Below are 14,511 nucleotides of genomic sequence, written 5' to 3' on the forward strand. Positions count from 1 at the left end.
CCTCCATATTTGAGCTCTATTCAGAGCTTGCAGGTCGGGCACTTGAACCATGTCATTTTCTGGGACTTTTTGGTGTTCTCTCTGGGGATTCTTATCTACAAAAAGCACAGTTGAACTATATTGCTTACTTCTAGCAAGACGTCTCATTATTTTGAACTGGAAAAATGACCATCCTCCCTCATTTGGCAGGTGGATTTGTGATGTTATGTATTGTTTAAAAGTGGAAAAGATTAAATACACATTGTGGGGATCAAGTGGAAAGTTTTATGTGGTGTGGCAGCTTTTAATTTCTCATGTGGAACGGTTGACTATGTAACGGAGGTACCGTGAGTATATCCACAGACCACAGTCACGATGGACTTCAAATGTTGTGAAGTGACTGTGGACGTTAGCGGTACTGCAAGTTAAACTCACTCCCCTGCAAGTTAAACTCACTCCCCCTTAAAAGGCATACAGACACGTTACCAAGAAGTGAACCTCTTGGTATAGTGGTCTGCGATGTCGCCCGCGGTGCGGGAGACCGGGGTTCGAGACTCACTCGGGGCAATCCCTTAACACATTGACCGCCGGAGGTCGCTGTGGGCGTATGGCCGTTTGTGCCAGCGCTTTGTTCAATGGAGAGAATGCCGTGTTTGCGAGTGCTAAAACTATATTAAATATTATAGCTATGGATCTAATAACGATTGTCAGTGAGTTTCTTCTGGTCAACATGCAAAAAACAGATAATTTTTTCATTCGTACATTTCCGTTTTATACCGTGGTGAATATGAGTATAGTTTGAGTGATTCTGAGTAATTCCAGGAAAAGACGCGAAAACAGCCCTTTAGTTAAATCCACTTATCACGTTGCCATTTTTCGCCTGATGATCGAATCTTCCTGAAATCAACGCTAGATTATCATTATTATGTCTCCTCATGCACGCATGAAAGGGGGCTTGGAGCGGGGCACCCTCCGTGCTGTGATGTGACCAACGGGAAACAGCACACACACATTCCACACAGACGGCTTCGATCACGGGAGAAGAAAATATCAGATCAACGCAAGATTGAATATATACTGTCCTTACCTCTGTAGTCCGTCCCACGGTATCCGGCATTGCATATGAACGAGGGGGGGGGGGGGGGGGGTGTTATGTCCCAGGCTTTTTGGCCTGTGGTACAGCTGACTGCTGCTAATTGGCTGATTGCTGCTAATTGGACACCTGCCTGGCAGTGCTCAAAGGCCCTTCCCCACACACACATGCAGGGTGACTGTTGCTAGAGGACATTGTTGAGGCAGTGTCTCTCCCCCTTCCACCACTTTGATCTTTAGTTTGTGCTAGATAGGATAATAATTATAGTCTTTAGGTTTAAACACTGCCTCTTCGAACTGCTGCGGTCAGGCAAGCGATACAGGAGTCTCAAGGCGAGCACAGAAAGACTCAGAAGTAGCTTCTATCCCCAGGCCATCAGGCTGCTAAACGAACAATGAATGAACACTACACAACAACAACCACCAAACGCACATAGCACACACATCCACACGCACACACCCACTTTAAACAAACACACTGTAGCACCCACTCCACACACTTTATAGCACACACCCACTTTAAACAAACACACTGTAGCACCCACTCCCCACACTTTATATTTATGGATGAAGGATTGCACTACAACTCGTACACCTTACTGTAAATTGTACCTAAAATTGTACCTCATCCCATTTCTGCTTTGCACTAGATAGTACTGTACATTAGTACACTGCATAGTATTGTGTATTGTATATTATATGGTAACTCAGAACATTGTACATATGTCTATACCGAACACTGTGACCTCATTTTCTTCTTCTAAATTCATGCTATATTATGTTATTATGTTATTTGATACTATCTTGTCTAGCACAGTCTCTGGAGCGTAACAGTAAGAAGCATTTTGTATGAAAGTATTCTGTACTTCTGTATGACAACTATTAAAGAACTTGAAGAACTTGAACTTGAACTTGAACTCTGTGTGCCCTTATGTTGCTTCCCTCTGAGCCAGGGTCGTAACAGGGGGGCAGCCTAGTTGATGCATCGTTGTAAGCGCTTGTCTTGCCAGAGTATTTAAACCCTGCCCGCACGGCTCAGCTCGGCCCAGAAAACAAACTACATCGTTTCAAATGGAGTGCAATAACGGCTGCATTGGCGTTAGGCGGCGGTATTGACCGTCTGCGATATCAGACACACCCAGAACAGCCTGCACAGGCTGCCCTGATGAATTTTTAATGGCAATAGCGAATAAAAGAAAAACGGATCCAATAACGAGTATACTCGTTGTCTGGCACTCAACGATTGGACGGCAATAACAAGTTAACTCGTTGGTGCAGAAAGGGTTAACAGGAGTCGAACTGAAACACAACGCAGAGATGGCAAGACGAGACCGGCTACAGTGGTGCTGATAGACCCGGATGCCCTGGGTGGAGTGAGTTTAGGGGGGTGAGTGTAACAGAGGTACCACGAGTATATCCACAGTCACAATGGACTTCAAGTGTTGTGAAGTGACTGTGGACGTTAGCGGTACTGCAAGTTAAACTCACTCCCCCTTAACTCATTGGACGCCAGATCCGAGATAAGTTGGGTTAACTCGCCAACGCTTGGGCACCAAACCCCGAGAAAAGTCGGGTTTTCTATCGTTATTTCTTTTATTCGATATTCTCATTCATAATCCATCGAGGGAGCCTGTGTTATCATTGGGAATGAGTCTGAGATCGCAAACGTCCAATACCGCCGCCTTGCGGCCGGTATTGCACATCCTTTGAAACTCTCTGGCTTGGGCTGTGTGTCGATCTAAAAAGTCCGGTCCGGGTTTTCCTTGTCGAGCAGGACAAGCGTTTATAACACATGGATTGAGGAGAATCAAGCACTCCCGGTTCATGTTCTTTGGTGGATTATGTTGACAACACGATCGACATCAATACTTGGAATGGCGATCAGATAATTGGAATATTCTTTTTGGAGCCCATCCTAGTCAAGGTAAGGGCTATATGGTATCAATCTTGCGTTGATCGAAGAATCCCTTCCCCGCGATCCGAACGTATGTGTGTAATGTGTGTGTAACGTATTCCGTTGGTGACGATCGAAGCATAGAAAAACGACCCCCCCCCACCCTTTCATGTATTCATGAGGAAACATAATACTGTTAATATAGCGTTGATTTCAGATCGATTGTTGATACAGTCGAGAAATGCCACGGTTTTTAGTGAAATGCACTAAACGCTGCATAGCGGCGTTTTCTGGGATTAGACAGGATTACTCTAAAACTATACTCATTCACCACAGTATAAAACGGGAATGTATGGATGAAAAAACTATTTATTTTTCACAAATTGAACGATAGATACTCAATGTCAAATGGACAATAGTTTTATATCCATAGCTATGATATAAAATATAGTTTGAGCCCTACAAACACTGCCATGTATCCCTATTCTTTAAAGTGGTGGCCTTCTTACCACACGGTAAACAGCGACCTCTGGCGCTGATTGAGTTAAAAGGCATACAGACACGTTACCAAGAAGTTAATTCACCTCTTGGTATAGTGGTCTGCGATGTCGCCCGCGGCGCGAGAGACCGGGGTTCTAGACTCACTCGGGGCAATCCCTTAACAGGGGTCTAGCTGAAACACAACGCAGAGATGACAAGACGAGACCGGCTACATTATGTCTCTCACTTCCTGAAATAATTACTTTGTATTGTAACGGTTTTGTATTGAGAAGTTCTCTGTGAACTGTTTTTCTGTTTTCTTGGTTTTGTTTTATGTCATTATGTCTGTTACGTCTGTAATGTCTACTGTAACATCTAAAACTTTAATAAAAACACATTGACTAAAAAAAAGAAAGAAAAAAAAGAAAGGGTGATGTTTCACCTCTGACCCTAACACATTTAATTCTACCAGCAAGACAATACTTCACCCAGTTCAGCGCGCCAATAGAAAATTATAGTTAGCAATGGAGTATCTGGTGACTAACGGTGTCAAATGCCTTCTTCAAATGTAAGAATATGGCACAGACAACACCTCCTTTGTCCATCTTTTGTTTAATATTCTCTAGGAAGAAGCTCTGAGCATCCTTGCAAGATTCTGAGACTAGTGAAGCAATGCAGCCTGCAGGAGAGTATGTGCTGGGAGGCATTGCTTACTGTTGCTATTAAATCTATTGAAATGTTCCTTTAACAACATTGAATGGCCTTCAAAAGCGCAGTCATACCTGGAAAAAAAGAGGGTTGGGGAAAGTAAACATTTATTGTTGATTTGTACGACTCTGTAGAACTAGAAGGCTACAAACGATAGTGCAGAGAAAATCGTAACACCTTGTCATGGCTTTTATTGGCTACACATGCAATATAAAGTAGTAGACTAACTATTCGCTTTACTGTACATTTTCAAAACAAATGTGCATTGCCCATTTGCTGGCAGCACATTCCGGTATAATAGGGGGCGCTAATGCACCCTCAACCGTTGGATTCACAAACCCAGAAGAAAAGGTTGAGGAAGTTGTTCGCTTCCTGCCACTCACATGTACACAACCCCGACATGGATTCTTCAGAGTCCAACAGTGGCAATCAAGACAATAATTCAACCCAAAACGCCTGCGCGTCTGCAGAAGAAAATGAGTTTTGTCCCGGTTTCAAGGACGTGGACGCATTTGTAAAAGTGAGTACATCACCAACACAGTTATGTGTGGTTTAAATGCATGCCTCGCTGGACAACGTGGACATGCTGGGTAACGGGAGCTGTTAGCTTATGTGGCTAAGGAACGTTCTTTTCTTGGACCTGGACGTGGTCCTGTGTACAGTAGCAAGCTTTGGCAAATATGTGTTGAAGCTTGTATTGGCACTGATTGCTTTCGATGATTGAAACGTAACGTTTCGAAGATTGTTGTAGTAATGGTTAGCACGTTAACTTCGCTATGTAACGTTAACTAAACTAACGACTTGTTCAGAAGGAATGAAGCGCTTGCATACTTTTTTTTTTAATAAAAACTCCGTTCACATTGTGTTTTAGCAGACTGTCCAGCCAGTCACTCACTCACTTATGGGTTGCACAAGTCACATAGGTCGTCTACCGTTCCTTCTTTCCTGCAGTATGGACTGGGGGCCGTAGTATCCGCCACCAGAGCATCTGCCGGTCTGCCTCAAACAGGAGACGACTATGATTTCTATCGCAGCTTCCCTGGGTTTCAGGAGTTCTCTGAAACTCAGGGAGATAGACTGTTGCACAGGTAAGTCGTAATATATGATATATTTTGAGGTGTCAAAGTTTCAAGTTTCTTTATTATTTGTCATACAGAATACTTTGCATGAAATGTTTCTTTCTGTTTTGCTCCCGAGTGTGCTAGATAATAACAAGATAGTATAAATAAGTATAAAATAGAAAGTCAAGAAGTCAAGTACGTAAACAAGTGTAAACAACAAAATTGTTCAGTATACCTTTATACAGTATGTACAGCTGGTACAAAAATGGTGAGGTATAGCTTAGCTTGTGGTGCCACCTTGTAGTGGTGAGGTGCAATAAGGAATGAGAGATGTGCAATTTCCTTACCAATAATATAAAGTGTAAAGTGTGGTAAAGTGGGTGCTACAGTGTGTTGTTTATTTAAAGTGTGTGTGGTTGTGTTGATGGCCTGTTATTGTTCATTGTCCATTGAGCATCCTGATGACTGTCACCTGGGGATAGAAGCTCCTTTTGAGTCTCTCTGTGCTTGCCATGAGACTCCGGTATCGCTTACCTGACCGCAGCAGACAAGACATGTTTAGCTGAGGAGCCATTTTTCCTTTTCTGAACATTTTCTTCTATTTAACAAATAAAACTAAACAAAATGATCATTTAACAATAACTGCCTGCAATTATTACAAGAATTACAATTGTGTTCACACTGTCCCAATAACAGCATGAGCCAGATAATGCAACACCATGGCTGCAGATCTCACATGAGAAACCGTAACAAACTGACGGGGCTGGAAGAGAGGTTCGACTTGGTGGTTGACTCAAATGATGTCATCCTCGAAAGAGTGGTACGTTCTGTTAACTTTGCCATCTTTACTTGTGATGATTTTGACGAGAGAGTCTCTGTAAGCCAACAAAGCTGTTTGTAATGGATTTCCAGGGGATTCTGTTGGATGAAGCTGCTGGGGTGAACAGGAGCCAACAGCCCGTCATGCCTGTAGGGTTTGAGACTCCCAAGATCGTTGTGTCCAGCTGGAATCGCAAGGTTGGCAAATTAAAGTGTCCTCTTCATGCCTGCGCACAGTCTGCACACACACAACAGAGCCTGTTGTTGAAACTCAGCGGGCCAGCGCTGGCACTTATAGGAACAAGCCATCATTATGGGTCTCTTCAGAATCAGACAAGAAGATGGATACCAATTTCCTCTCAGTAGAAAGCTTCAAGAATCCGGCTTCAAGCTAGCTTAGCTTAGCACAAATTAATGGAAGTGAATATGGACCACTAGCCTAGCTGTTGGTGCCGAAAACACTTCTCCTGGAGTTTTAAGCTAGACTAGTGGTCCGTATCTGCTTCCATGCATTTGTGCTAAGCTAGGCTAGCTTGATGCCAGATGGCTTTCTACTGAACCCACAGAAAATAAATTGGTATGCATCTTCTTGTCTGACTCTGGAGAAGACAATAAGCACATACATTGGAGGTGGTGGTGGGGGGGGGGGGGGGGTTGGGTAGGCGGGGTGGGTAACTACTTTGGATTATTGACGAAACCTTACTTGGTCCCAAGAAGAGGGTCTTGTGTATTATTGGGTTTAATAGGACATTTATTGTACATTGGAGGGGATTGCCTTAGGACATTTACAGGGGCCAGTTTAGAATTGCAGTCTCTCGTAGGTGCTCTTTGAGAGTGGTTTTGAAAGTAGGTAATGATTCACATTCCTTTACAGCTGTGGGTAGGGCGTTCCACATTGATGTGGCATAATTGCTAAACGTGTTTAGTCCCTTGTTTGAGCCGAATCTGGGTTTAACATGATTTGTGGAACTCCCTCTGGTGTCGTGGTATTCACTGACCTTTGGGAAGTATTTTGACATGTACATGGGTACCAGAATGGGTACAATACAGTACGGCTCAATACATACAATTGTTAAGGGGATGCAGACCTGAGAAAGACGTTTGTCTTGTTTCCATCAGGGTCCCCCATTTTCAATTCATATAGACATATATGACATACATGACATACAGATAGTCAGTACTGCTACATCTATACATTTATGACATACCAGATTTGCAAATACAGTACTGTTTGTGATACAGAAGGAGTCAAGAAAAGGGAGTATATACATTTGACGTAGAAACTGTACATTGGAGGAGGTTGGGTGGGGGGGGTTGGGTACATTGGGATATTGACAACCATACTGGGTAATTTACATTGGAGGTGGTTGGGGGGGGGGGCGGGGGGCACACTGTATAAACAAATAACACTGTACATTGAGGGGGGGGGGGAGGAGACACTGTACAAACAAACACAATTGTACATTGAACTATTGACAAAACCATACTAGGTAAATGACTGTACATTGGAGGGGGTTGGGTTAGGATATTTACAGGGGCCAGTGTTGAATTGCAGTCTCCCGTAGGTGTCCCTTGAGAGAGGTTTTGAAAGTGGGTAGTGATCCACATTCCTTTACAGCTTTGGGTAGGGCGTTCCACATTGATGTGGCATAATTGCGAAACGTGTTTAGTCCCTTATTTGAGCCGAATCTGGGTTTAACATGATTTGTGGAGCTCCCTCTGGTGTTGTGATCGTGGTATTCACTGACCTTTGGGAAGTATTTTGACATGTACATGGGTACCTTGGTCGTGTAGTGTATCTTATCTTGTAGACCAGGCCCATTGCAAGTTGCTGTACTCTGTCGTCTACTCTAAGCCATCCTAGGTTGTCAAAGTGGGCAGGGGTGAGGTGGGTTCTAGGAGTATGGTCAAGCAGTACCAGTTTGTTTTGTGATGTTTGTAATTTAGCTTTTAGCGCCTTTGAGGTGCTTTGGTACCTTAAACAATTTCTTTTCTTTCATTGATCAGGGCTCAGACTCTGGACCTGGCCATGGCTCCCAGACGTTCAGACTGCTCCATGCCAAGAACATTATCAGGCCTCAAATGAAATTCAGAGAAAAGGTCGACAACAGCAACACGCCCTTCATTCCGAAGATCTTCATCAAGCCCAACGCGATAAAGCCCCTTCCCTCCTGTAAGCCAGACTTCTTACCTTTTTTCTTTTCTCCCAACTTGTTGTTCAACCATTGTCCAGTGCCTACTGTTTTTTGTTTACTTGCAGCAATCTTTTGGTATTGGTTTTATTTTCGTCTCTTGATTTTAATAGAATATTTTACTTATTTGGGCACCCCAAATCTTAAAAAGAAAAAATATATATATTTAACTCATTGACCGCCACGCTCTTTTCCCATCTTTACTCAATGGCGCCAGCGTTATTGACCATTTTAGCGATGTTTTGCGGACCGATCGTGTGTTCTGTATTATAGCTATGGAGACGATAGTATGGCTCATTTGACAATGGCATTGTTTATAGTCCAAGACTGACTAACCAGTTCATTTCTACATACTGTAGTTTGTGTGCTATTACACGCTAAACATCGCCCCTTTCCAAAATAATCCAGTCTTTTTTCATAGATCGCAAGATATGACTCGTTATATGCATTATGCCCAAATCGTTCTGGTTGCCCGCCTGAAACCCCAAATACTTCCAAATCAAAGGTATATACCATATACATTATGTGTCTTCACAAAATCATCATGGGGGGGGGGGGGGGGGGGGGGGGGGGCGGTGTTGAAGGTTACCTAAGATAGACCATACCTCAGTCAGAGGGTACTCCAAAATGAATAAATCCCAGTCGATCCCATGGCGATCGCAATTAATCGTGTATATTGGGCATGGCTACCATACAGGAAATAATAGCTCTGAGGCACCAAATCTTCCACTGATTGCTATGTTGTGATCCACTCCTAGGCGGAAGCGGCCGGAGGTAAGTCGGTACTGGAAGACAAGTGATATCCCCAGTTCAAAATATAGGCGATACTGCCACCTGGCGGGATGCCAACGTAGGCAGCTGTGCCAGGGAGACCCAGGGAGCTCCGAGAGTGTTTAGAATGGGGATCAAAGGAACCAAAAACGTAATATTATGTTTTTGGCGCAGAAAGAGTTAAGAACACATTTAATTTTTACTATTTTATTTAATTCTAGATTTCACCAACAAACAAATCCGTAAAGAGAGACCTGAGGACTTGGATGTCCCCGCCGCCCTGGCCGACTTAATCCACCAACAGAGGACGCAAGAACACGTGGAGGACATGTGAGACAGTAGTTTCTTTAGCGAATGTTGACATACTCATTATTTCTCATCTGAACCCTATATGATTTTTTCTCTGTGCAGGTTTGCTCATCCATACCAGTATGAATTGGATCATCTCACAGTACCAGACAAACTACTTCCCAGGCCTGAGCCAGAGGTAAATTACATATCAAGTGTTTTCAATAGTGGTGGGTGAAGTGAATCAATGAATATAAATTATACATACGTTTAAGCAGCAAAATCCTGTATTAGCTACTACACAGACCAACGGATCAATGCAATTTTTAACAAAGTGCAGCAATTTTAGGAATAATATATATATAGCGCAAAGGTTTTTTAGGAATAATATATATAGCGCAAAGGACCTTTTGTAAACTCAAGCACTTTCGAGGTAAAAGTAAAACGCAGTACTTTCAAGTACATTCCAGTACAGTTAACTATTGAAAAATATATATAACACTTGATTGATCTCAATTTCTCTTTTTTTTTTCGCCATGGGTTAAATTCATAATTTACCATCCCTAGCCAGCTCTATTTGTCTATGGAGAAGTTCCCCTTCTTTGCAGGGCTATAACTTTTTTAATTCTATTGCTAAATTGCCATTATTATGGCCCATTCAATGTCCTATATCCATTGTTCAGGGTGTAGCAACGATATACTTTTTCATTCACATATTCATACTAAAATATGGTCTAAAGTATAAGTATGTTTTTATCGTTTTCTGCAGCTTTCTCCAGAACTTGATTTATAGCTCCAAATGCATTATATTGATGATGAAATACAGTTTGATAGCAATCGGCGCAAGATAAAAAATGTCAACTGGACGTGGTTCTAGAAGTTACTACGTATCATCTGATATTGACCGGATGGGCGAGGGGGCGTTTATAATTCCGTGGGCAACGTTATACCATTCGTCTAGTGTGGGTCATATGGTCATCAGAGCAGTTTATATGGAACACGTTAGAAAATAACGCTGGATCTTACCGTATGTTCCTCGCGCCGTTGGACGATCAGCTTGGAGTAGACAGTTTTCGATTATGGGATGTTGATATAGATGAACCATTTCCAGGTTGTATAATACTATATACGTCCAAATAACGTTGTTTGAGTTAGGGCGAGCCATTGATTATCCAGTGTGTTGAGATGGAGTCCGGCTACCGATCGCGAGTGCCCGAACGACATATGGATGAGCACTTCCTGTTTGGCGCGCCCCTCCCTCTTGGCCGATCTGCCGATCGGCCACCAGATGGAGCTCTTGAACCGTTTGACAGTTGAGTGGAGCTCACCAGTACATCTCATATCTCCGGAGGAGAAATATGATTTCGATCACAGATTTTTGAATTATTGATATCAAAGACGAGTTACGGCGTCTTCGGCAGAATGAGCATGGCGAGGAATGACGTCTAAACACGTCATCTGCGATTAAAGTGTTAATGAACAAACCAGACTAAGAAAAAAAGTTTTTGCGATTTATTATACTTTATACTTATAGCACATGCATGAGTCTGGTCTCCTTTTAACCCATTGACACATAAATCGGCCTAGTAAAAAGGCCCTATAAAACTGCATTAAAACCCCCAGAATATAAGCTGTTTTTTGAAAAAATTCAAATAATTGTCAACACCTACTAAAAAATCATTTTCTCAGGCTCTGAAGTAGATATAAACATGGAATAAAAAAACATTTGATAGCTTACAAGTGTGGCTTTTATTTACAGTTTATTGCTTTAAAATAGTATTCAACTAGAATCAAGTAAAAATCAATGAATAACAAAATATCTATAAAATGTAAATAAACTAGGGATGCACGATAATTATCGGGTCGATGATTATCGGGCCGATATCAGCTATTATGACGTCATCCCGATAAACCAGATAAAATTATTGATAATAATTACATTTTTATTTTATTTTTAATTCTTTTACACTTTTTTTTACACTTTTTATTTTTAACTTTTCTTTTCATGTCAATGTTCACACGCACAATATATGCTTACTTAGGATTTGACTTGATTCAACAACAAAGCAGTCGGGGCAATGGCAAGCCGAAAACGGTGGTTATTTGAAAAAAGATTTAGAGACTGAAGTACCGAAAAAAGATACTGTTGGGTACCGGTATCAATTCACAGTAGGGGTGCACCGATATATCGGTCGGGTATCCGTATCGGCCGATAAGCTCAAATGTGCCGATAGCAGTCGCCGATAAATAACCATCAATTTGTGTAGCGTCAAAAGGCACAAAAAAAAGTTCACTCGCGACCTACCTGCACAACGCCCGCCGTCCCCCACACACACACAAGCTACTGCATCAGTTACTACTTATGATTAACAAGGCATTCGTTTTGTGGCATTAACGTTATATAGTTAGTGTTACACGGACAATAACATCAGCATATTATTATTACCCATACAGTAGCAGCAAGGCATTACTCCGAGTCCGTTCATAGCTCAGTTCCATTCCGTTGCAGCATGAGCTACCGGGAGGCAGAAGACTAACGTTACTGGTGAAAATGTGATTTACGTTGGAATACTCCTTTGCCAACTTGCTGTACTTTGCTTGCAGGTCTGCAGCCATTATTGCTGGATTATGAATAGCCCCAACTTTAGCCAACGTAACGTTATGGCTAAACCTTTAACATTAGTTAACGCTAGCTTTCGGTTAGCTGTTCAATGCTAATAACACAACCAAGCGAACCCATCAGAGCTCCCCATCAACACCGCTCTGTCGGGAGGATGGCATTTAAGAAAGTATCTGCTGTTAAAATGACACAAACATTCGTTTTGTGGCATTAACGTTATATAGTTAGTTACACGTTCAATTACATCAGCATAGTATTTACCCGAAGATAGCAAGCAAGCCGTTCATAGCTCGGTTCCATTCCGTACCCAACTACCCATTCTGCAATCTGTTAATAAAGTTTTCAACCAGACAAATGTATAGAAAGGCTTTGTTTTATTATAACATTTGTTGCAGTAAAATCATTGTCTCGTTTGGCCATCCTGTGGAGCGCGCTGGTCGGCGGGCACTGCCGGGCAGCTAACGTATTAGCTTGTTGTGGTTCTGAGTTTGACTCGCATTCTCGCAAGCAGATCAATGGCGGCATGCCCCCGAAGTAGAAAATGAATAAACGCTTGCCGATTGGTGGTAAGAACAGCAGGAGGTGGGTGCTAGCGGTGTGGTGTAATTGGCCGAATCGACTGTCAATCAAAATGGTTCCATTGCATTGGTTGAAAGCTCTGGTTGAGAAAATAGTATCCCTCTGCAGGCCGCCAGACGATACTGGGAGATAGTGATACCATAAACATATTTCTTGATGTTTCCTTTTTTTAAGTAAGTAAAGAGGCCTACAAATACAAACATACACATACAAATATACAGTAGTTTCATTAAAAAAATAAAATAAAAATAAAAAAAATATTAAAAAAAAATTACAAATACTTATTTTTTGCCTCAAGTATCGGTATCGGCCGATTGTGTTAGTTGAACAATCGGTATCGGTGGCCAATTTTCATATCGGTGCACTCCTAATTCACAGGTACCGGTACCCATCCCTACTGACAAAGCACAATACCTGTTGGTTTTTAGTTCCATCTCCAATATATCACGATGGACCGTGCCGGTTGCCAAAGACCCGAGGGTGGAGAGGACTTGAATGTGCATGGGGGTGGCATTTGTGCATTTTGTTACACGCTCAGGGTCCCAAATTGCAGTACAAATCAAGGAGAATGTGTCTCGGGTAGCGGACTCTAGTTAATATTATGTTCTCTCTGTAAATAGACTGTCCTATCTCTGAAAACAGCTCCCCACGGAGCGCAGTCAGCGCACCCTGTAGTATTCCGATAACTCTATATAGATAAACCATGCTGCATTCATTCGGAAAGAAAGACTTATTCCAAATGCTATTTATAGGGTTTGACAAGAATTACACTAATGCTGCTATTTTTTTAACTTACTATTTTTTTTTTTACTTCGATTTGTGTGTGTGCGTGCGTGCGTGTGTGTGTGAGAACTACCCATCCCAGTTAGGACAGCCGAATCCCATCCAATCTTTCGCCGTCGACTAAAGACTCACTTCTTCAACCATTATCTGAAATGATTAAAAAAAAAAAAAAAAAATCTAACCGTGACTAACCTTACTGTCATGCACTTTTCCTAATAAACTAACCTACACTGTAACACGCAACACTTTGATAAACATTGTTACTCAGCTGATAGAGTTGTACCCTTCTTGCTGTCTTGTCGTACAGAACTTGTAAGTCGCTTTGGATAAAAGCGTCAGCTAAATGACTAGATGTGTGTGTGCGTGCGTGCGTGCGTGTGTGTGTGTGTGCGCGCATGAGGCCATTGGGTGGGGCCGGGGGACAAATACACTGGAGGAAATTAACCCAGCTCAGCACTGCCCAAATTATATCATCACTATTGCCTGTTTGAAGGATATCATCCTCAAATACATATACACCTACATGCCTTGTAGAATTCCACACATAAGAAAGAAAGATACTGGGATGAATAAACAAAATAGGAAATAAAATTTAGTTAAGGTGCTACTGAGATGTTTTGGTGAGTTCTTTGTTTTTTTGTGGAAGTTGCCCTTCTTAAAAATGCATGAACATTCACTGATAATTGGTCTGTAGTGGAGTCTACAAGGTCTACATTGCCGGACCATGTAGAATCCGGACCTTGTAGACTGACATAATTCTGTGTGTAACTGAGGGGTACAATTCCCTGACTGTATTACTAGATATGATACTTACTACCACTACCTTTGTACTTAATATTCGGCCACCCAGTACTCGGCATAAATATATTATGATGAACACTGTCACGTAGATGAAACGGATCCAACACAAATGTACGAATTAGAAATAGGTCTTTATTTCTACACAGCGATGGTGTGTAGAGCAAACACTTAATCAAATCAATCACATTTATGAATGGGAATTAGTATGCACTTTTATGGCAAGAGTATTCGTCGGTATATCTATAGAGAATGTCCAATCTCTGAAGGCGCAGGTGGTACATATACGACCTGGAATAGTTTAAGGAATAACAGCAATGATACTTTAATGATTATAGACTGGATACACTAGGGGGGGTTAATCCGGTCGCTTGTAAGCCGACAGGAGTAGGAAGGGGGGGGGGGGTAGAGTCCGGCTGCCTCATCCGGCCAAGGGTATCCCAGGTG

The 14,511-nt window shown here is 42.1% G+C and overlaps 1 protein-coding gene across 1 annotated transcript in view; it reads left to right on the plus strand.

Annotated features, from left to right (window-relative positions):
- The first annotated feature begins 4,537 nt into the window (after positions 1-4,537).
- Positions 4,538-14,511, plus strand: part of exosc10 (exosome component 10) — a 68,851-nt gene continuing 58,877 nt past the window's right edge. The window contains exons 1-7 of the mRNA XM_084333842.1: positions 4,538-4,673; positions 5,105-5,241; positions 5,911-6,034; positions 6,127-6,231; positions 8,041-8,206; positions 9,218-9,326; positions 9,408-9,483. Coding sequence (XP_084189968.1) covers positions 4,554-4,673; positions 5,105-5,241; positions 5,911-6,034; positions 6,127-6,231; positions 8,041-8,206; positions 9,218-9,326; positions 9,408-9,483 — 837 coding nt within the window. The 5' untranslated portion in view covers positions 4,538-4,553. The remainder of the gene's footprint in view (positions 4,674-5,104; positions 5,242-5,910; positions 6,035-6,126; positions 6,232-8,040; positions 8,207-9,217; positions 9,327-9,407; positions 9,484-14,511) is intronic.

Source organism: Notolepis coatsorum, assembly GCF_963971535.1.
Source record: "Notolepis coatsorum genome assembly, chromosome: 17".
Classification (NCBI taxonomy): Eukaryota; Metazoa; Chordata; class Actinopteri; order Aulopiformes; family Paralepididae; genus Notolepis; species Notolepis coatsorum.